This window comes from Lynx canadensis, chromosome A1 (assembly GCF_007474595.2).
Source record: "Lynx canadensis isolate LIC74 chromosome A1, mLynCan4.pri.v2, whole genome shotgun sequence".
NCBI lineage: Eukaryota > Metazoa > Chordata > Mammalia > Carnivora > Felidae > Lynx > Lynx canadensis.
In genome coordinates, this window is record NC_044303.2 from 17,830,209 (window position 1) to 17,854,696 (window position 24,488).

The 24,488-nt window shown below is 37.1% G+C and overlaps 1 protein-coding gene across 1 annotated transcript in view; it reads left to right on the plus strand.

Annotated features, from left to right (window-relative positions):
- Window positions 1-2,277: 2,277 nt before the first annotated feature.
- COG6 (component of oligomeric golgi complex 6) overlaps window positions 2,278-24,488 on the plus strand; it is an 83,912-nt gene continuing 61,701 nt past the window's right edge. Inside the window, exons 1-5 of the mRNA XM_030309483.2 lie at window positions 2,278-2,530; window positions 5,374-5,517; window positions 10,636-10,707; window positions 17,370-17,428; window positions 23,073-23,184. Of these exons, the coding sequence (XP_030165343.1) occupies window positions 2,378-2,530; window positions 5,374-5,517; window positions 10,636-10,707; window positions 17,370-17,428; window positions 23,073-23,184 (540 nt within the window). The 5' untranslated portion in view covers window positions 2,278-2,377. The remainder of the gene's footprint in view (window positions 2,531-5,373; window positions 5,518-10,635; window positions 10,708-17,369; window positions 17,429-23,072; window positions 23,185-24,488) is intronic.

Sequence of the window (24,488 nt, forward strand, 5' to 3'; positions counted from 1 at the left end):
ATTTATTTATTTTTGAGAGGGAGAGAGAGAGGGAGGAGGGTGAGAGAGAGAGAGAGAGATAGAGCCAGCGGGGGAGGGACAGAGAAATAGGGAGACAGAGAATCCCAAGCAGGGCTAGGACAAGGGGCTTGGACCCACCAACTGTGAGATCATGATGTGAGCTAAAATCAAGAGTCTGATGCTTAACTGACTGAGCCACCAAGGCACTCAAAGAATGCTTTGCCCTTTTATATGCATGTTTTTATTCTCCCATTAAACTGAAATATTTAAGCCAGAGCCTGTGTTTTAATTCTTTTAGCGCTCTAGTATACTAAAGAACTCAGTATACAAAATTACCTTTCACATTTTCACGAAAAGAAAACCTTTATATTCAATTACATACATAGATATATATAAATACATGTCTGACAAGGCTCACCAGAACATTTATTTTAACATTTGAAAAATATTGATGTTAAGCATTTAACTTACAATTTATAGTTAGCCTTATGGGACATCTGATAATTAAAAAATATACAAATGGCTTTAAGTATGTTTAAATTGTGCAATAATTTCTGTTTTTATTCAACCACATAATATTCTAATTTTCAAATGATTTTGCTTCCTTTTTTTACAACTGCAAATTCAGAGAAGTACAAGTGAGCAAAGAAAAATAGACCATAATTACCCTACCTTAATAATCTGTTAATAATTCAGTGGCACATGGGTTAAGATAGGAATTTTCAGTCCATTTAGAAACGTACAAAATGAAAAGTAAAAGCCTCCCTTCCACAGGAAAGCCACCCTGAAAAAAAGAAAAAGCTAAAGTTTAAGTGTATCTGTCTCTTTCTTACACACAGGGATCACACTATATGCACTATAACACATGTTGCTTTTCCATATATTGTATTTTGGAATTCTTTCTACATTAGCATTTAAATTTCCTTTGTGGTAGATAACAGTTGCATGGTATTGTTTGTTGTTGTTGTTGTTTTAAGTTTCTTTATTTTGAGAGAGAGAGAGCAGGGGCAGAGAGAGAAAGAATCCCAAGCAGTCTCCACACTGTCAGTGTGGAGCTCGTCATGGGCTCAAACTCACAAACTGTGAGATCATGCCTTAGGTGAAATCAGAAGTCAATCGATTAACTGACCTAGCCACCCAGGCACCCGAATTGCATATTATTGTACTGAGTGAACGAACCATAATTTATTTGTTCAGTACTTTATCAGTGGACACTTTGGTTGTTTCTAGTTTCTCTTTCTCTTGCTCCCTCCCTCCTCTTTATTTTTCCCTCAATAACACTTGCAAGTTTTCTTCATCTAAGTCCTATGTATTTCTTATTGGGGTCATAGGGACCTTACAGTCGTTTCTTTTTGCCAGTTGAGCCATTTCTTCACTTGCCGGAACTGGGGTGAGTGTCTTGGTCAGGTATACATATATGTCTACGTCTATGTCTATACATACACACACAACAACGCAAATTAAGGACAAAAGCTAAATGGTTAGTGTTTCAGAAAAATACTAAACAAGAAGTTCAGAGATTTTGTTCTGATCCAGTTTTTTTTTTTTTTTAAGTGAGAAAAGAAATGTAAAAAACAACACTTGTTATCTAGACCCTCTGGGGAATTTATTTTTCATCTTATTACTCCCTCATCTGTTACTCTGCAGCTGCACTGGCTTTGGCCAATTCATGGACCCCCCAAGTTTCTTCTTGTCTTTGGACCTTTGCATTTATACACTCTGGGGGGGGGAAACGATTTCACCCCATGTTTCAGACTCTCCTTCAAATCTCACTTTAAATGTGAACTCCTTACCAGACCTTCCTGGGTGAAGTAGGACCCTCCCTTCACTATTCTCTTTCAACTCTGCACTTCAATACCTTCAGAGCACTCATCACAATCTTAACATTTAACTCCTCTGTCTCAGACATCCCCTAATGCCTACTCGAGTACCTAGCATGTAATACACCTTTAATAAATACTTTACAAAAAAAAAATCAGGTAAAATGAATTTAATTACTGTAGAATTTATACGCCAGGCACGGGTGTCAAGTGTATGTTACTCAAACTTAGCTTAGATTTTCATTGATTCGGGATTCCGAAATCCTTTTAACCGTAATCCCCAAACTTTAAACACGATTCGATTTCCAGACCGTATGCGAAACCTCCCCTCAGTCTCCCCTTACCTAAGGGGACCCTAAGCATCTGCCCACCTACCCCTCGCTCTAACCCCGCCTCTCCAGCAGCGTGGCTCAGCTGAGCAGGGCTGGCGGAGCCTTCCGGGACCCGGGGCGCATGCGCGCTGTCCACGCACACGCGCAGTACTCGCGCGGCCGGCGCGGGTCCCTGCCGAAAGCCTAGGGGGTCCCCTCGGAGCTGGGGGCGGGGTCTGCGACACTATGGCCGAGAGCGGTGGGGAAGTGGTAGCAGTACCCGCGTCCGCGGCTGCCAACGGCCTCAGCAATGGGGCAGGCGGGGGCCCGGCGCAGACCAACAACCCGCTATCGCGGAAGCTGCATAAGATCCTGGAGACGCGGCTGGACAACGACAAGGTAACCGGGGCTGTCAGGGCCCGGGGTCCACAGTCGTCCGCGGAGTTGACCCTGGCCGGGGGAGGCGTTTGTCGACACCCACTGCCTCGTGCCTCCATCCCTCCGGATCGGGCGTGGGGCGGGTAGGAAGAGGGAGGCCGAGGGCCCCTGGAAAAGCGAAAAGGTGTCTTGGGTGTCACCCCTTATTTGAAAAACCTGTCCTGGAAGACTCTGGTAGCCAACCAGGGTAGCCAACCGTGGAATCTCTGTACCCCGGAGGTGTTCCGGGGTCTGAGCAGGGAGAGAGCAGAGCCCCGAGCAGACTTAGAAGCCCGTGTCGGAGTAACTTACAAGACAAGACAACGCAAAGGGGGTAGGAGGGACTGGGGAACTCGGATAGGCATAATTGAGCGTTTCCACTTGACGAGTGAGAACGACTGGAGTGATTTGCAGCGCGAGAGAACTACTGCTTGCTCAGAGCTCAAACGAAATAATTTGTGTCAGTTTTTGTTGTTAGCTAAGCACTGTCTGTGATATCTGGGCTCATGCTGTTTTTCTTTGCAAGATAAACTGTCCACATCCTCTCCCGAGTAGCACCTGAAACTCCTCCGTTCAGCCCCTGTCCTAGGTGATGATCTCTTCTGTATCTTTGAATCTTTAGATAAATGGTCATAAAGAAAAAGTATATGTAGCAGTGAGAGAGACCTTTATAGATAAATTTGTAGGTAACTGAAAATAAGCTGTCAATAAGAATGTGTGTAAAAAATAACATTATAATATAGTAAGAAAGACGGGCTCTGGGGCCACCGCTTATTGGATACAACCATCAAACCGAAACACTATGATTTGAATAAGTCCTTTAATTTCTCTAAGCTTGTTTCTCATCATTTCTAAATTGGGACTTCTGCTGGTAACTTTCTCAGGGTTGTTGTGAAGATTCACCAAGAGAGTCTGTCTGGAGTTCTCAGCACAGTTCCTGGCCCTTACTGTTTCTTATTAAATGTTCATGTTATCATACAGTTTATTAAGTGTTTAATGTGTCTGATACTGGCATGTATGATCTCATTTAATACAGCTACTATGATGTAGATAACATTATCTCTCTTTTTACCCAGGAGAAAAATAAGGTATGGAAAAAGTATAACTAGGTTAAATCATATGATCAAATAACTGAGGAAACTGTAATTTGCACCTGTGTGTGTGGTCTTGTCCATTCATGATTTACTAACCACTTCTGAGCCAGGCCTAGGAAATTTCAAGGTTGTAGTCAAAAGAAGTGGCTTCATTCTATGGTTTTCCTTTTCTTTCTTTCTTTCTTTCTTTCTTTCTTTCTTTCTTTCTTTCTTTTGTTCTTTCTTTCTCTTTATATGAAATTTATTGTCAAATTGATTTCCATACAACACCCAGTGCTCATCCCAACAGGTGCCCTCCTTAGTGTCTATGGTTTTTCTTCATCTTTTTCTTTTTTGTACAGTAAATCTTTGTAATGGTCTTTTAAATATAGAACTGAATTTAAATAGCTTTACTGTTTTTGTCAATCCAGCCAATATCGCACAATACCATGTTAACAGAAACACAGAAACCTGTTAGGATATATGCTAGTTCAGCTGTAGGAATTTATATCTGGAGTTAGGGTACTATTGGATATCCTGGGCTTGGTCTTCTTTCTCCCTTCTGTCCTCTATGCAGACTGTCTCTGTAAGAGAAGTCTCTTTCTTTCATGGTTTTAAATAGCAAAAAGGGTGGTGATTCTCAAATTTAGGACCCTGTTCTTGACATCTCTGCTGAGCTCCAGATTTGTAACAGTCGGTTGTTCATATGACAGCTCCAATTAGATACCTGATCGACATTGTAAAAACTTAACACAGCCAGACCCTTAGTTTTTCTCCAAACTGGTTCTGCTTTCCACTGTTAGTAAAGAACATCAGGTACCCACAGAAACAAAAAGTGTATAAATAGTTTTGATTCCTGTTATTGTTTTCACATCGTGCATTCAGTCCATTAACAAATCCTATAGGCGCTGCCTTGAAAAAAAATTGTTTCGGATCATCTCCCCTTCGTCTGCAATGCTACTGTCTTGTTCTAAGTCACTGTCAAATCTTGTTGGGATTATTTTAGTTTCTTCTTCTTGCCTGCTTCCTTTCTTGCCACTCCCCCCCCCCCGCCCCCCATCTGCTCTCCTCACAAAGTTGGAATAAACTTTTGAACATATAAAGCACGTTATATTACTCCTTTGCCTAAAACCTCTAGTGGACTGGCTTGGTTCCCATGGATGCCTTTCCTGTCACTCAGGCCTCTGTTCCGAAGTCATCTCAAAGAGGCCTTCCTCTCTGCTGCCAGTTACTCAGTTCTCTGCCTGGAGGCTACAAGTGGTGCTTACTTCTTACATACTATATCCTTCCAGAGGTAGTTTATCTATTCACTGGCAAATATGCATGCACCATAGTCCTTTCTCTTTTGGAACAGTTGGTATTATAACTGTTTCTATACCTTGTTGTTTCACTTACCGTATCTTGAAGTTTATATTAAGTACATAAAGAATTTTCATCTTTCCTAAAATGGATATATCATAATTTCTGTAACCAATCCTCTTTAGATGGGCATTGAGGGTATTTCCAGTCTTGACAATTCCAAACTATCCTGCTGTGAATAATCTCTTATATATGCTACAATACACAAGTAAGTAGATTCTTACTGTGTTCTGGAAGTAAGTTTACTATTCAGTACTGTGAAGGCCATCCAGTATTTTTTTGATTGTTTAATGCAAACATAATTTGAAAATGATTTCATTAAAATTTGGCTTGAGATTAGGAAAACATTTGAAAATCAGTCCCAGTAATTGTCTTCTGTTATCACTTGTGTAGGAGATGTTGGAAGCTCTCAAGGCACTTTCAGCCTTTTTCGTTGAAAACAGTTTGCGGACTCGAAGGAATTTACGTGGAGATATTGAACGCAGAAGTTTAGCCATCAATGAAGAGTTTGTCAACATTTTCAAGGAGGTGAAGGAAGTATGTAAATTCTTTTTGTTTTACATTTATTGAGAACTTAACTGTATGCCTGACTCTGTGCTAAATATTTTTATGAATTGGGTTGATACGTTTACTATTCGTGTACCGTGTTCAAATAGAAGATTTCACTACTTACTCTCGCAGCATCTAGGTCCTTCACTTAGTGTGATTTCTGAATCTGTGACCTCCACTAATGCTGCTTCTTAAGAAGTTGTAACATTTGTTCTAGGATATTCTCTTAGAAATTTTTTTAAATGTTTATTTTTGAGAGAGAGAGAGACCGAATGAATGTGAGTAGGAGAGGGGCAAAGAGAGAGGGAGACACAGGATCCGAAGCAGGCTCCAGGCTCTGAGCTGTCAGCACAGAGCCCGATGCAGTGCTCAAATTCACGATCCCTGAATTCATGACCCGATCCAAAGTCGGATGTTTAACTGACTGAGCCACCCAAGTGCCCCGAAATTTTTGCTTTTTTAGCAACAAGAAGAAGAAACATTTCTTTAAATGACTTTCCAGTGAAATTTTTCCTTACTGAATAAACCTCCTTGGATAACCACTTCTCCATTGGAGATTAATTAGGAGTGAGTTATTTTAGTGCATCATAAATTATGAAATTTTCAGATTAATTCAGATCAGTTACTTCAGTGCATAAATAATTTATCGTATTTGAGTGAGCAGTCTACTCACCATGGGGTAAAAATGGATTTTACTTATTATGTTATTATATTTATTATGCAATACTTTGTTAATTTTGTTAGTATCACGTAATTATTCTGTGTGAGGTGTATGTGTTATATATAATATTAATGATTAATTAATAAACAGATTATATTTAACAGTTCAGAAAGATTTCACTGAGGCTAAAATCTGGAAGGTTGAAAGGAATGTTTGGTTAAGTGTTCATAAAAATAGAGTAGGGATGCTTGGGTGGCTCAGTCGGTTGAGCTTTTGACACTCAATTTCAGCTCAGGTCATGATCTCATGGTTTGTGAGTTCGAGCCCTGCATTGGGCTCCATGCTGACAGTGTGGAGCCTGCTTGGGATTCTCTCTCTCACCCTCTTTCTCTGCCCCTCCCCTGTTCACTTGTTGTCTCTCTCAAAGTAAATAAACATTAAGCAAAAATAGAAAGAGTACTCATGAGCACATCCAGATTGTGTTCTCTAAACACCATTTCCCACTGAAAGAGACAATGTTGCACATATCAGAAGGCAGGGAAGCTAAGACTATGGGGAAAGCAGCAGAAGAACTTTGGAGCTAAGTTGATGAGGCTTCCACTGGCCAGAGGTAGGACAGTTAGAGCATCAATAAGAATAACTGAGTGGGCTGAAACCTACCAAACATGTTTAAACCCAAGGATTCATACTGATACTAAAACCCAAAAAGAGCCCTCATTGGTTATATCTGGTGGATATAAGGGAACCAACTTATTTTGAAACCTAGTAAATAAAAGGAAAGGGTCCAACATTTATCCTGTCTTTTGTTCCAACTACATAGAGTTGTTGGGAGGAAGCTGCTCTTTATAACTTTATTCTGTTGGAGAAATGAAGAGGGATTGATAGAATATTTTGCCACCGCTGTTGAATTTATGGATCTAGTTCAAGGTTTCTCAACTCGGCCCTGTTTACCTTTTGGGTCACACAGTTGGGGTCGCACTATTTAGGGTGTTGAACAGCATCCCTGGGCTGTAACCACTCACTTCCAGTTGTACTACTTTTTCCTTAGTTGTTCCACCCAAATATTTCTCCAGACACTGCCAAGTGCCACGGTGGGGGACCCAGTTGCCCCAGTTGAGCACCATCGATCTCGCCATCGGTCATCATTGGCAGCTAACCTCACAAAGAGAGAAACATCCATATCTATCACTTCTAGTAAAAGTATACAACACCATGTATGAAAAATTCTTGCCAGAAAAATGAACCAGAATACGATCAAGCTTCTAGACCTAACTGCCCGTTTATAGAAAATACTGAGATCAGAGGAACATGTTAACACCACAAATATGCAGTCAGAAAATGCAGAGTGTTGGGAACTATACAAATGAATTTCTTCAACAAATAAATTGTAAGACAAAGAGAAATAGGGAGGAGTGAGACTCTGTAGATTAAAAAAAAAGAAATGAGAAGTAGCAACCAGTAGCAATTTGTGAGTCTTTGTTAGTTCCTGACTTGAAATAATTATTTAAAATCGAGACGGTTGCAGAGACTGGAATGCTGACAGGACATTTGATATTAAGAGATTATTGTTAAATATTTGGATGTGAAAGTGGCATGTTTTAAAAAGTTTATTTATTTTGACAGAAAGAGTGTGAGTGGGAGAAGGGCAGAGAGAGGAAGACTGAGAGAATCCCAAGCAGGCTCTGCACCTGCCAGCACAGAGCCAATGCAGGGTTCAAGCTCATGAACCATGAGATCATTACCTGAGCCAAAATCAAGCGCTGGACGTTCATCCGATTAAGCCACCTACACCTCCCAAAATGGCATTTTTAAAAAAAGTCTTCTTAGAGGGGCGCCGGGGTGGCTCAGTTGGTTAAGCATCTGACTGCGGCTCAGGTCATGATCTCAGGGTTCGTGGGTTCACCTCCACATCAGGCTCTGTGCTGACCGCTCAGAGCCTGGAGCCTGCTTTAGATTCTCTATTTCCCTTTCTCTCTCTGCCCCTCCGTGCCTCACACTCTGTCTCTGTCTTCTCTCAAAAATAAATAAACATTAAAAAAATTTTTTTTAAATCTTGGAAGTAGATATTGATATATTTATGAATGAAATGATATGACATTATGCATTCAAAATAATTCTGTTTGTCGGGGAGGGAGAAAGGGATGGAAGAAAGATAGAAAGTGGGTAGAGAGGGGGCGCCTGGGTGGCTCAGTCGGTTAAGCACCTGACTGTTGATTTCAGCTCAGGTCTTGATCTCACGGTCTGTGGGTTCTGTGTCAGGCTCCGTGCTAAGGCTGTGGAGCCTGCTTGGGATTCTCTCTTTCCCTCTCTCTCTCTCTCTCACTTCCCCCTCTTGTGCATACTCACACACTCTGTCTCTCTCTCTCTCAAAATAAATAAACTTAAAAAAAGAAAAGGAAAAAAGAGAAAGTGTGTAGAGAGATAGATGAAACGAGTGGTTATGGGTTGGTAATTGTTGAAGGTAGGTGGTGTGACATTGACATTCATATTATCTCAACTTTGAGATATTTTTGAAAACTTTCCATAATAATAAGTTTTTTACAAGCTCATCATACACCAATTATATTTCACAGCCTGTAACTTTATTTAACTGGGGGAGAAAAAGTTGACTGTAAGTCAAATACTTTATAAGTAATGTAAAGGTCATTGAATTACAGTAATCAAAACTCTGCATTTAGGTCACATATTCAGAGATGTGATTTATATTATTTGACAAATCAGATCCATTTGGTACATTATGGTGGCTAAAGTAAATATTAGGCGTAGTTGTTCTTGACCTAGCTGGCTGATAATGGCAGTGTTGTTCGTATGAGATTACACAGTGAGATTTAAGGGAATGGTGAGATGAGTTTACTTAGGTCTCTGCTGTTGCTGATATTAATTGATATTTTGAAATCATGCTTTTTTTTATTAATTTTTATTTAATTTTTATTTTTTATTTGATTTTTTTATTACTTATTCACCTCAAAGTAGCTTAGGACTTCATTTAATAATTTGATTTATATTCTATTTATAGTGAAATGTAGGAACATTTAAAAACATTGGGTACTCCTGATAGTTCTATTTCATTCAAAGCACTTTATGGAGAGAAGGGAGAAAAATCTTCTAGAACTTAGATTTATGCTTATATTCTGATAAGTGATTTTCTAACTGGTTCATCCTCACACTTTGTTTACAGCCTCACCTGGCTGCCTTCTTATTACTTGCCCTCTGACTGGCCTGTCCCTTCATAAAAACTGTCATGTTTCTATTTGAAGGTCTGGGCATGGTGCTGAAAGGGATTGTCTGTGGTCTGCCACTGAAACTTCCTTGTGTATCTCTTCCTGTTAAGTGACACCCAATTGTGAAAAAGAAGATAGGAGTGCAGTATGAAGCTAAATGTGGTTTTGTGATACCATTTTTTCAAATCATATTTTTCATTGACTCAATAAAGACTAGAGAATGGTTTGGTAAAAAGTATAGAGCCTGGGAGACCTGTTGAAAAAAAAATGATCAGTTCACCCAAGTGGTACCAATAGACCTGAACCAAAGTAGTAGCTCTTAGAGTAGTAAAAAAGAAACCGAGAATACGTATATATTAAGGATATAAATGACAGGACTTAGTGGCCAGTTAAATTCACATGTATCTGGAGGGGGCTAGAGATGGAAGTACAGAGGGAAAGAATGTTACTGAGAAAATTACCAGGTTTGTGGCATGATCCAATATGTGATGACGAGAGAGAGGAGGCACTATTTTTAGTTTATTGGGTTTTCATATTTGCTTGTTTTTGTTAATTAAAAGTTACAAACAATCCATTATAGAAAAGTTAGATAAGGTCAGAAATAGAACAATTGTTTATGACCCTATCACCCAGAAATAACCTTGGTCATTATTTTATTGCCTGGTTTTCCTGTGTTTTTCTATATACATATATGTACTTTTCTTAAAAAATGGGGGATATTATATGCATTGTTTCATAGTACTTTTATTTTTTTTACCTTATATAGACATCCCTCCATGCCAGCGAAAATACACACACACACACACACACACACACACACACACAATTATTGTTAATAAATGCACAGATTTCCATTGTGTGTTTGAAAATGTTTCACATTTTCCATTTGTTTTAGGCAATTCTGTTGATCATCTTACATATATTGTTGCACACTTACCTGATTAATTCCTTAGGATAAATCTTAATTTTAAAATTCTGAATGATGAGGTAGTCATATTTTATTTGCTGTTTCCTGTTGTCACATCTTTTAAAAAGCTTATACTAATTTCTTTATATCTGTTCTAACATTAGATGTTATTATTTTAATTATTTCCAATCTTAAATATGGGATCTTTTGTCATGCTCTGCCAAAAAAAAAAATTCGTGAGATGAAAATAAGGATTCGGCTAAGAGAATTTCTTTAATAATATATGTAGTGCTTGTTGTTACTTTTTTTCTTTTCAGGAACTTGAAAGCATTAATGAAGATGTTCAAGCAATGAGCAGTTGTTGTCAAGACATGACAAGTCGCCTACAGGTACTGTATAATGGCTGGATTTTAGCATAGTTCCTGGTTCAAAGTAAGCTTTCAGAAATTGTTAGCTAAGTCTGTCAAATATATGGATATCTAATATATCATGCCCAATAGGAAGTTTGAGTGTAAATATTCTGCTTATTTTTTTAACTATAAATGGGTTTCTTTGCATGATAGTTTACTGTTCAGTTAACTCCTGAAGCCTTTATATTTTGATCTAGCCAGCATAGAGCTAACTGATGAACCTTTCAATCCTATAATATCCCGTAAGTCCAGCAGAAATGAGTTCATTGGTAGAAAGTCTTAGGAGTAAGTCGACACTAAAGCTATGCTCAGCAAAGACCCAGCTTAATTATGATTTATGTTCAGCACCCCCCACCCCCCCAAACACACACACACACACACACACACACACACACACACACACAAAACCTCAGGAAAATATCTCTGGTTCTATGTCTGTTTATTAATGCAGTTTCAGGGGCGTCTGGTTGGCTCAGTTGGTTGGGCATCTGACTTCAGCTCAGGTCATGATCTCACAGTCCGTGAGTTTGAGCCCCGTGTCAGGCTCTGAGCTGTCAGCTCAGAGCCTGGAGCCTGCTTTGGATTCTGTGACTCCCTCTCTCTCTGGCCCTCCCCTGCTCATGCTCTGTCTCTGTCTCAAAAAAAAAGAAAAAAAAAAAAAAGTTTGAAACGTCTAGTTTGGTTGCATTACCCTCATTTATGTAATTTTGGAATACTGAATAGACTAGGGTTTCCCCAGGAGAGTCAGTCATGATTGTATTTACCACCTTCACATTTATATTTCAAACTTATACCTTTAAGATTCTCCTAGAACTGTTGAGAGCGACACTGATTCTAGGAAGAATCATTAATCTATGCATATTCCCCAAATTAATCATAAGCTACTTACATGATCTGTCTCTAGAACTAGCCAGTTTCCTGTTTCTCTAAAATTTTAGCTTTCCTAGCCTTATCTAAATTTCAGTACTCTTACAAATATATTAAATATTATTGGCATATCTATTCAATCTTTAGATCTTTATTAATTATATAGCCCTTAAGTAGTCATAAAATCTTTGCTAATTATTGTCATTTCACATTTTTTGCAGTATTACTTCTGTCGCTTAGTATTACTTTTGTTGTTTGACGATTCTGTTTCTGTCACTTTCTCTTTATTTCCTTTTCTCATCTTCTAGCTTCCTTGATTTAATGCCTTTTCTCAAATTACACTCTATAAGGTTTTCTATACTATACTCTCGGATTTGTTTTGTAATACTAATTTTATATTTTGTGTTATACAGGATTACTCAAGTTCCTCTTTTTAGTGGTTGTATCTCATTGCCTAATTCTTATCCTCAATTATATTTTTATTCTTTTTATTATACCTATTTGTAGATGGAAAAGATCAAAGTATTTTTATCTTTCGTGCTGTTTTCAAAACAGATTAGAAGTATTTTATTTTTTTTTTCTGTTTCCTCCTGTCCCTTTATTTTTTTCAGCTATTTATTTATTTATTTATTTATTTATTTATTTATTTTTTATATATGAAATTTATTGACAAATTTGTTTCCATACAACACCCAGTGCTCATCCCAAAAGGTGCCCTCTTCAATACCCATCACCCACCCTCCCCTCCCTCCCACCCCCCATCAACCCTCAGTTTGTTCTCAGTTTTTAACAGTCTCTTATGCTTTGGCTCTCTCCCACTCTAACCTCTTTTTTTTTTTTTTTTCTTCCCCTTCCCCATGGGTTCCCGTTAAGTCTCTCAGGATCCACATAAGAGTGAAACCATATGGTATCTGTCTTTCTCTGTATGGCTTATTTCACTTAGCATCACACTCTCCAGTTCCATCCACGTTGCTACAAAAGGCCATATTTCATTTTTTCTCATTGCCACGTAGTATTCCATTGTGTATATATACCACAATTTCTTTATCCATTCATCAGTTGATGGACATTTAGGCTCTTTCCATAATTTGGCTATTGTTGAGAGTGCTGCTGTGAACATTGGGGTACAAGTGCCCCTATGCATCAGTACTCCTGTATCCCTTGGATAAATTCCTAGCAGTGCTATTGCTGGGTCATAGGGTAGGTCTATTTTTAATTTTCTGAGGAACCTCCACACTGCTTTCCAGAGCGGCTGCACCAATTTGCATTCCCACCAACAGTGCAAGAGGGTTCCCGTTTCTCCACATCCTCTCCAGCATCTATAGTCTCCTGATTTGTTCATTTTGGCCACTCTGACTGGCGTGAGGTGATACCTGAGTGTGGTTTTGATTTGTATTTCCCTGATAAGGAGCGATGCTGAACATCTTTTCATGTGCCTGTTGGCCATCTGGATGTCTTCTTTAGAGAAGTGTCTATTCATGTTTTCTGCCCATTTCTTCACTGGGTTATTTGTTTTTCGGGTGTGGAGTTTGGTGAGCTCTTTATAGATTTTAGATACTAGCGCTTTGTCCGATATGTCATTTGCAAATATCTTTTCCCATTCCGTTGGTTGCCTTTTAGTTTTGTTGGTTGTTTCCTTTGCTGTGCAGAAGCTTTTTATCTTCATAAGGTCCCAGTAATTCACTTTTGCTTTTAATTCCCTTGCCTTTGGGGATGTGTCGAGTAAGAGATTGCTACGGCTGAGGTCAGAGAGGTCTTTTCCTGCTTTCTCCTCTAAGGTTTTGATGGTTTCCTGTCTCACATTTAGGTCCTTTATCCATTTTGAGTTTATTTTTGTAAATGGTGTGAGAAAGTGGTCTAGTTTCAACCTTCTGCATGTTGCTGTCCAGTTCTCCCAGCACCATTTGTTAAAGAGACTGTCTTTTTTCCATTGGATGTTCTTTCCTGCTTTGTCAAAGATGAGTTGGCCATACGTTTGTGGGTCTAGTTCTGGGGTTTCTATTCTATTCCATTGGTCTGTGTGTCTGTTTTTGTGCCAATACCATGCTGTCTTGATGATTACAGCTTTGTAGTAGAGGCTAAAGTCTGGGATTGTGATGCCTCCTGCTTTGGTCTTCTTCTTCAAAATTCCTTTGGCTATTCGGGGCCTTTTGTGGTTCCATATGAATTTTAGGATTGCTTGTTCTAATTTCGAGAAGAATGCTGGTGCAATTTTGATTGGGATTGCATTGAATGTGTAGATAGCTTTGGGTAGTATTGACATTTTGACAATATTTATTCTTCCAATCCATGAGCAGGGAATGTCTTTCCATTTCTTTAAATCTTCTTCAATTACCTTCATAAGCTTTCTATAGTTTTCAGCATACAAATCCTTTACATCTTTGGCTAGATTTATTCCTAGGTATTGTATGCTTCTTGGTGCAATTGTGAATGGGATCAGTTTCTTTATTTGTCTTTCTGTGGCTTCATTGTTAGTGTATAAGAATGCAACTGATTTCTGTACATTGATTTTGTATCCTGCAACTTTGCTGAATTCATGTATCAGTTCTAGCAGACTTTTGGTGGAGTCTCTCGGATTTTCCATGTATAATATCATGTCATCTGCAAAAAGCGAAAGCTTGACTTCATCTTTGCCAATTTTGATGCCTTTGATTTCCTTTTGTTGTCTGATTGCTGATGCTAGAACTTCCAGCACTATGTTAAACAACAGCGGTGAGAGTGGGCATCCCTGTCGTGTTCCTGATCTTAGGGAAAAAGCTCTCAGTTTTTCCCCGTTGTAGAAGTATTTTAAATCACAGAGTATCTTCTTCATTTTGTCCTCGATACTTTCTTTACATCCACCAACCCTATTTTTTCCCCCTCTAATGGCATGGGCCCTTCTTCCTTTCTTTCCTTTTTTATATCAGTTTTACTGAGGAAGAATTTATGTGCAGTAATAAACTGCATTCATCTGATGTGTACAAATCGATGTGTTTGACAATTATATACCTATGAAACAGCTACCATAATCATGGTGCAACATTTTCGTCACTTTTTAAATTGCATGTTTAAAAATATTTTGTACTACTTGTTGTTTACATTCAATTTTGATTCTTGTATTAGCTGGGATTAGATCGGTGACTTTGGAAGTTTTCATCCATTGGCACTGATTTATTTGCATATGTTTTTTGGAATCTTAGTGGTACCCGCTCAGACTGTCAACTCTAGAATAAGGTTTTCAGTTTATCCATAGAGGAAAGTATTACTTTTTCATTTTAGGATGTTATACACAGGACTAATTAAATTAGCTCATATTTTAAAAAGTATTTTGGATTGGGGACATTTTAGAAATTATTATTACAAGATACTGAAAAAATATAACCAGTAATTTTTTATATGCTGTGGCTTTTCCCTTTGTGGATTTGCTTGGATAAATTACATTTAGAGGCATATGTTTATTATTTAATGAGAAATAATCATCCTCAACATTTAAGATAAATTGGAAATTGTTTTACGATAATGATCTTCACTGGTATTATTAAACATTAGTTTGGGATCGTTAACACAATTTATAAATGAAGAGTCAAGAAATATGCATAATTCTTACTGCATCACATTGTAATCAAGTATCTCACGTCAGTGATTAACAGGTGGTGTTTTTTGTAAGATATACCTTCAATTTAATAATGACTGCAGCTAAAAAAAGAAGCTAGGAAGCACTTTTTGATATTGATTTTGTGTGGCATTCCTTTTTCACAAATATTAAAATGTAAATATATTTTAGAATTTTTAAAATATTTTAAATATTCTTAAAAATTGTATTAAGCAGGAGTAAGGTGGCAGTGGATCCTGAAAGTAAAATGGGATTTGGAAAGATGAGGAAGAATTGGAAGAAATTAGTAGATTTAAAGAGTAATAATTTTAGAATAGTACCATGGAAGTCATTGTGTTCGACTCCATTCCTCAAAAGTTATTGATGTGCTGAATTATCTAGGTTCAAATCTATTTTCTTAACAAATACCTACTGTTTGCTAGGCATGCGATTTGGTTGCAAGGAGCACGGACTCAGATGGAGGTGGGGCTGGGGCTCTTGTTGATGGGATACCTGTATGAAGCAATAAGGCAGAAACGTTGCTGACAGTCTGAAAGATTGTAGAAGGCTTAGGCCTCTAAGAACCCAGAACTTGCAGGGGGCTGGGGTTTCCTGTGTAGATCTAATGCAGCTCTAGAAACTTAGCAGCAGAAGCTTGCTCTTTATGATCGTGTTCCAGCATGGAAATGACCCCGTATCTTCCCATATTTGCTCTGGTATCCTATCTTTAAGAGACTGACCTTCCATAATATGTGTTTGTCTGCGTTATACAGTTGACCTTTGAACAATGAGGAGGTTAGGGAGTTGACCCCCGTGCACACAGAAATCCATGCCTAATTTTTGACTCCCCAAAACTTAACCATTAATAGCCTACTGTTGACCAGAAGCTGTTAACATACACAGTCAAAACACATTTTGTATGTTATATATATATATATATATTATATACTGTATTCTTACAATAAAGTAATCTAGAGAAGAAAATGTTAAGAAAATCATAAGGAAGAGAAAATAGATTTACAGAACTGTAATGTATTATTTAAAAAAACTTTTTTTACATTTATTTATTTTTTATTATTTAAAAAAAATTTTTTTTTCCTTTACTTATTTTTGAGAGACAGAAAGAGACAGCATAAGCAGGGGAGGGGCAGAGAGAGAGAGGGAGACACAGAATCAGAAGCAGGCTCCAGGCTCCGAGCTGTCAGCACAGAGCCCGACACGGGGCTTGAACCCACAAACCCGGAGATCATGACCTGAGCCAAAGTCAGATGCCTAACCGACTGAGCCACCCAGGCGCCCCTATAGTGTATTATTTTTAAAAATTCCTTGTGTAAGTGGACACACACAGTTCAAACATGTGGTGTTCAAGGTCAACTGTAATTTCCACTTACTAGTGGCTTTATTTATACATAATTCTAGCCCACTCCATGTCCCTCAAGGGCATGGACCCTATGTCTCCAGCTGCATACACCCACTTGTTTCTCCTCTCTTTGCTAAACACCTTTATGTTTAGGTCTTTGAGAATCTGATTAGCTACATTTTCTTTTGTTTCAGTCTACTGTAAAATAATTGCCTAATCTTAGGATAGAATAGCTTTTCATCAAGTTTTCACTCCTGATCCTTTCGACTCTGGCTTGGGGAAGGAAGGATTGCTTAATACAAAATTTGTCGGTAACAGCCCTGTGTCCTTTAGATAGGGCTATCTCTGATCTTCCCCAAAACCCTATATGAGGGGTAGTTCGTGTATTCCACCTCTCAAATGTTTATCTCCATCTTGGGCATTTCTGTTCAGTTCCACACCAGCGTTTCAGTGATTTAACTTACAACTCTATTTAGAGGTCTCATGGTATCTCAAGTCACATGTTCATAATGGAAGTCATGATTTTTATTCCGACCCTGCTTTTCTAGTAGTTCTGTTTCACTAAAAACATCATGAATTGTTAAATGCCTTAGCGTCCTCACACCATTTTCTTTCTTGTAAGCCTTGGCGTTGTGTCTGTTGAGAACTCTGAGCTTCTCTTAGTGAAGGTAGTATATGAGCCTGGCAACATCTAGTTCAGTTATTTGGCCTTTTTAAAACTTTTGAGCTCTGGAGTGTGATCTCACATGCTGCTAAGTTTGAGCTTTAGTAAGTGGTACTATTAGTTTTCTGAAATATAAAAAAATCGAAATGTGCTCATGTTGGATATGTTTATAATTTTAGGCGGCAAAAGAACAGACTCAAGATTTGATAGTAAAAACCACTAAGCTTCAAGCTGAAAGGTAAGTTTTTCTTTGTATAGTTTCTTCTTCATTAATTTGGAGATTAAGTGGAAAGAAAATTATAGGTAACTCCAAATCAAAGTTAAAATAATAAAAAATATGATTCAAAATTCATACAGCATGTAAGGTTCTAAGCTATTATCCAAGAGGAAAATAAACAAAACAGTATTTTAGGAGTATCAAACTTGATTGGGGTTGAAGGATTATTCACTCTTTGGAGATGACAATGTGTTGTTTATTGTTTGTTACGGATTTAAAAAAAAAGATTGCTTTTTAAAATGTAGATGATTTTAGATTTTTGGTAGTCTTATTTTTATTTTTTCACATTCATTGTCTCTTATTTTTAGCTATGGTCTGTCCTCTCTAATATAATTAAGAGTTAACTGCATAAGTTCTTCTTGTGGTAGTTTACAAATAGGTATGCTAATATTTGTTGACTGAATAAATGGGTGAATGAAAGTGAGTAGAATATGGATTCATGTATTTTATTGTGTATTACAGTCTTTTGTAATCAGTTGTTGGTTTGACTGTCTCTCTTCTTACTAAACTGTGAGCTCCTTGAGAACATTGACAGTTTCTTAACTCTCTTTGTATCTCCAGTGCCTAATGCATTGTAGATTCAATAAATAATTTCTGAATAAATGAATTTGGAATACAGCTAATCTGACGCCAAGAAAGGAACATAAAATAAAAACTGAAAACTGAGCATTGTATTGGAGCTTGTAACATATTTGGGACCCTGATTAATGTTTATAGGAGGCAACATTAGAACATTGTGTTTCTATCTGTATATTCTCAAAACTAAGCAACGTTGTTCATGTTTATTATTTTAATAAGCCGATAAAAGTGTTTTGGCTGGGTATGCTTTTGGGAGTGAAAATTTCTGACATTCCAGTATCCCAAGAGCTAGGGATATGATGTGCCAAGTGAACATTTGTGGAAAGTATTGTAGGAACATTACACAGCAGAAATTATAACAGATTCCTGGAAGCTGGCCGAGAGTTGTTTTTCCATTTTTAAGTATTACGTTATCTTTTTAGCAAGAAACTTTGTCAAATAAGCAATTAGCTTTAAAAATAGAAATTCTGTGGGCTTATTTGGATAACATGCCATTCTTATTAAGACAGATGTATAAATGATATGAATATTTTTCCAACTACATTAGAAGTTCAGTCATTGTGATAGCTGACGCTCTAATAGGTAAAGTTTGATGTAGAATTGTCTTCACGGAACTGCGGTTAATATTTCTTTGTAATATTTAGTTGATAGAAGATGGGTTTCATTGATAATCAGGAAGTGATATCCACATAAATATACTTCCATATTTTTTTAAAGTTTATTTATTTATTTTGAGAGAGACAGAGAGAGGGAGAGAGAGAATCCCAAGCAGGTTCTGCACTGTCAGCATGAAGCCTGACACGGGGCTTGATCTCATGAACTGTGAGATGACCTGAGCCAAAATCCAGAGTCTGACGCTTAACTGACTGAGCCACCCAGGTGCCCCTACTTCCATATTTTTTAATGCTATTGAAGTCACTACTTTATATATATATATACGTACATATTTTTTAAGTTTTTAGGTTTATTTATTGATTTTGAGAGAGAGGTCAGGGAGCACGAGTGGGGGAGGGGTACAGAGAGGGAGAAAGAGATTCCCAAGCAAGTATTGCATAGCGTGGAGCGGGACGCAGGGCTCAAACCCTGGAACCTTGAGATTATGACCTGAGCCGAAGTTGGATGCTTAACCAGCTGAGCCACCCAGGCGCCCCATATATTTTTTTTATCTCTTGTGAAGGCCCACCAGCCAAATTTCTTTCTAGAATCAGAGAAACAATCTCTGGTGAACGTTTATGTTTCTTTTTGAGGTATAGTATGTTAAAGTAGAAAGAATGTAGGCTTTGAAGACAAAAACTTGAATTCTAATCTAAATTTTGGGTAAGAGTTCATTAGATTTTTAATTTTGAGCAAGTTACTTCTTAACTTCAGCCTCAGTTTTCACATCTGAAAAAAGGGAATAGCTGATTAGGTGACTTACACAGGAGCTGAACACATTGCCTGGTAATCCGTCAAGGGACACTATCCTTCTCTCCTCTTCCAGAGCTTTTATTAGACAAAGCTATCAGCACATCTTGTGTCTACATTGGCTTTGATGGCTGGGAAGCTTAGGTTATAGTTTTCCTCAGCTATGTTATTTACTTTCTCATCCTTCCTTACTATTTCTTACTATTTTATCTTTTAATAGTTTTAATTGTATTTTAATTGTGCTATTTGTTATAAACCACTTTAATTCAGGTTTTGCAGTTTGTAACAAAAATACAGTACTTTATTTTGCATAAACATACATATAAAAATATATTACAGAAACATATTTGTTCGGGCAGGAAAGCTTAGAGACCTCTTTTCTTCTTTCTTATTCTCATTTGTATGTATAAAATTCAGAGGAAAAAAAAAACTAAGATCAGCTACAACTTTACTACACAGGCATAACCACTGTTAACGTTTTGGCATATTTCCTCCCAGTGTGATCATATGTGTGTAGTTCCGTTTTACTTTGTTCACTTATATTTTATGTTCACTTTTGGGGTGCCTGGGTGGCTCAGTTGGTTAAGCGTCCAACTCTTGGTTTCAGCTCAGGTCATGATCTCACTGTTCGTGAGTTCAAGCTCCCTGGGCTCTGCACTGACAGCTTGGAGCCTGCTTAGGATTCTCTCTCTCCCCCTCTGTCTGCCCCTGCTTGTGTGTGTGCGTTCTCTCTCTCCTCTCTCTCTCAAAAATAAATATATAAACTTGAAAACAAATTTATGTTCATTTTTCTATGTCTTTTACTTAGAAAAACAATGCTTTTTAATGGTGAAATTATATTTCATCTTGTGAATGAACCAACACGTATGTTAAACATTCTTATATCACTGAATATTAGTATTGCTTCCAATACTAAAAATAATGGTTTGGCATGTGCTTTTAAATCGTTATGTGCAGTTCAGATTATTTCCTTAGGATGTACTAAGGAAATAATGTATATTGCCTAAATTGCTCTTCAAAAGGGTTATACCAATTTACATATTTGTCGGCAATAAATGAGAATGTCTCTTTTTATTAAACCTTTGCCAGTAGTAGGTATTGTCATGAAAAACTTTGGCAATTTCATAGATGAACAGTAGCATCATACTCCTAATTTATATTTTATTGAATGTTGTTGGTGGGTGAGTCAGCTTTTTTTTTCATTTTGTCTTGCCATTTATATTTCTTAATCCTTTTTTTCTTTTGTATCTTTTGCCCATTTTTAAAATCTTTTTCTTATTATTTTGAAATTATTTGGTGAAAGTGAATCTAGAAGGTAGAGTTAAAATATGGCAGAGGCAGATTTTCAGGAAAAGAAAAAGAAGGCACCATAAGATTCATAAATCATGTTCTGAGAATGCTTGAAGGAATCATTATTAGGATTAATTAGTCTGTTTATTTTAAATATTTAAGTAATTTGTGAATACATGTCCTGAAAATTCATTTATGGGTGTGTATATATATTTTTTAAAAACTCGATGTTGTTGCTCAACATATTTTTTGTGGCTTGCTTTTTGTACCTGAGAAATGCTTTATAGATCATTTTGTGTTAATAGGTCCAGATCTATCTCATATTTTTTATCTGCTGCACATTATTTCACAGTATGTATTTGCTGTGTTTATTTATGTATTATATAACATATAATACATCTCCAAGTGATTACAGTGATTACATGAACACATCCCAAAGAGGCTTTAATTTATAATAGCCATTTATATGTTTTGTATTAACATTTATTTCATACGATTTTATTTACATATTAAAAACTCTCCAGAACATACCATATTTCAGTTGTGATGTAAGATGAAGGCAAGGTCTGATATGTATCTTTTGTCACACCAGACCCTGGCTTAGGGCTTTTATATATTGTAGGTCCCTGTTAGTGTTCTTAGATTGCACAGATACTCCCAAACCAAATGATTGGACTATATGAGAGTAACTTTCTATCAGAAAGGTTGTGCAGTTTTACCTGGGAAGAATATATAGGGTGAAAGCAAAGAGTAATATGATTTTAAAAATATATTACAGTGTATTTCATCATTACTTTAAAAGTTGTCATCTTGAGATACCAAACCCTTGTTTTAGCAATATGACCATTAAACATATTTTTGGACCAAATCTTTTGTAGAGATAGAGCCTCTGGCTTCAAGTCTTTTTATTTCATGGCTTTTATGTCTCTCTGTGTGTGTGTGTGTGTGTGTGTGTGTGTGTGTATACATACATACTAGTCAAAACTACTATCTGGAATGAAATTTAATGATTAAGAAGTATGATCAAGGTAGGTAATACTAGATTTGGTTAAAGCAAAAGTAAATTATAAACTAAAGAAATTTGTTTCCTTTGTGCCCAGTAAATTGACTCTAGAGATAGATCTGAAAGAAGCTCTGGAAAGGTTTCAGTAAAAATGATTAATCTAAATAATCTCGAGGAATTTTATGAGTTCTTATAATTATTTTAAATCCTGTGTGGTAACGATTGGAGCTTTAACACTATAAAACAAAACCCGATAAAGTAACTTTTTGCTATCCATAAGATGATTAAGGGCGTATGCCATTCATCTGTGTAGATTTAATTACACTATTTACATTATCATTTGAGATCATCAGAATGTTACTGCCACCTAGAGGACTTTTCCTTTCTAACTTGCTATATTATTTCAGAGCATTTGACTTTGACTTTAGAACCACAAGGGTACCAACAAAACAAATATGGCAGATGCATTGTACTGTCTGCACATAGAATGTTGGTGTTTATTTTGTCCACTCTCATTTGAGTATTATTAAGTTGTGGAATATTACTGCCTTGTGAATACTGCTGGTGAAACCCAATTTTATGTGTATGTCTTTAAATCTAAGATGGAAAAGCCAGGAATGGTGAATTTCTGCTCAGGACTTGGCCTTTAGACGGGGATGCAGCCCGGGCCTTCAGGTCACATTCCAAATAAGAGTGTGCCTTTCCTTAATTGTCAACCTGGTCTACATAGGTTGCATTCACATCATGTAACTGAAGACTCTTGTGTTACCATAGTATGCAGAAAAAGTGTGAAGGCAAAAGTGGAGTGCTCTATGGATTTATGAGGAATTGGTAAATGAGTTCTTCTGTTTCTAATCGAAAGTTAAAAAATAAAAAACCTGACTTTTGGTTGCTGTGCACTTCATGTGAAAACTTCAGAGGCTTAGGATTTTTAGTGATTGAAAAGAAATTAGTTGAAAACGGGCATATTTCTCTCCTGTAAGACAACGTTGTTACTACCAAATGAACAATTCAAGTACATGTAAGTGGCTGAGAATTTGTTACGCAGGGACCATTTGTAAACTTATTTCTTCTTTTGCATGATGGTTAACTCGTTTTACTGTGTGTAGGTATCTGAGGTAGAACAATATCAGGTAATTTTGTCACCTGCCCGCCGGACGAGCATCTAATGTTTGAGGCAGAAATGAGGCTTTCAAAGATACTGAGACTCTTTCACATGGGTTTTAAGAAGTTATTATGTCAGAGATGTAGCTTGTTTTAAAGCTACGCAAATTCATAGCATGCTTGATTTTTTTTTTATTGCTTGGTTGTTTTTTATTATTATTATAGTCAAAGACTAGAAATAAGAGCACAAGTCGCAGATGCCTTCTTATCCAAGTTCCAGCTGACTTCTGATGAGATGGGTCTCCTCCGAGGTACCAGAGAAGGACCTATAACCGAGGTATGTTGCTCTCTTACAATCATTTAAAGCATAGCAGATAATGATTTATAGATAAGTCACTCGTTTTAAGGCTTTATTTTCCCATCACAAAAGTTTTATTTAAAATATTTTTTTAAGTTTAGAAACTAAGATACATGTTTTAAATTACCTTAATTTGTTTTTTTTTTGTGTGTGTGTGTGTGTGTATTTTTTCAAAGCAATATGTATAATTTTTTATTTGAGAAATGGAAGAGTGTCAATTTTTTAAAAAAATCTTCATCACCTTTTCACTCCTTCCTGTCAACCATTGTCCATTGTCAACCATTTTCAACCTTATTAATTGCTTCTTTTCTAAATTCTGTATCCTGGATCCGTAGATATAAAAAAAAAAAAAAAGGTTTGATTATCTATGTTTCCTATTTTCTGTTGGTTTCCAGTCATGAAATATGAGATTTTAGCCTCTTAACCCTGCCTTCTCCTGCACACATACATGTTCTCTTTCCTTCCTACCTCACAGTACAGTTTTATGACATTTTCTCTTTTCATTACAGTAGCATTGAAGTGATTACACGTTTCTTCCTTTATAATTTTTTGTCTTTCCTGGAATTTGAAGTTCCTTATCTTTTCACCAAATTAGCTTCTGAATCGATGCCCTTCTTTCCAAACTGACACACAACTCTAAAACCTCTCAAAGTGCCAGTTAACTGGGTAGACTTTTGTTTCTTTGTTTTTTCCTGAAGACATTCACTGTCTCCAGAAAGGAATCTTTCAGTTTCCTAACTGGGAGGAGCTATACACCTAAGACACTTGTCATCCCTCTAGGGTCTGAGGGCAGGAAGAGTTCTCAAAGGGTGGGTGCGACGTACTGGGCTGCTCTCCAGAGGTGTCACCGCTTCTTACTGCCAGGCTAGAGTGGACCCAGTCATCTAGGAGTAAGGAGTTAAGTAGGTCGAGAATGGGTTTGTACTTTCCTTATTGGTGTTTATTGCCCTTGTAGATTGTGGAACTTTGCACATATGAAATGTTTGGCATCTTACCTTTTCTCCACTTAGCAGAAATTGTCAACAGTATTGGAGGAGATTTTTTTTTTTTAATTTCATTCATCAAAGAAAAATAACTCATTCATTATTTTCATGATTGGAACACCATGACTGTATGGAAACGAAGGCTTCAATGCCTCTTTCTAAAAGGAAAAAAAATCTTGGAGTTCAGCATCAGTCAGCTCCTCTATTTATGAGCAGCTTTTACGTATCCAGCTTTACATTCTACTCTTGGATTAGGGGGCAAGAACAGGTATATAAAAGCTAATGTAAAACATCATCTTC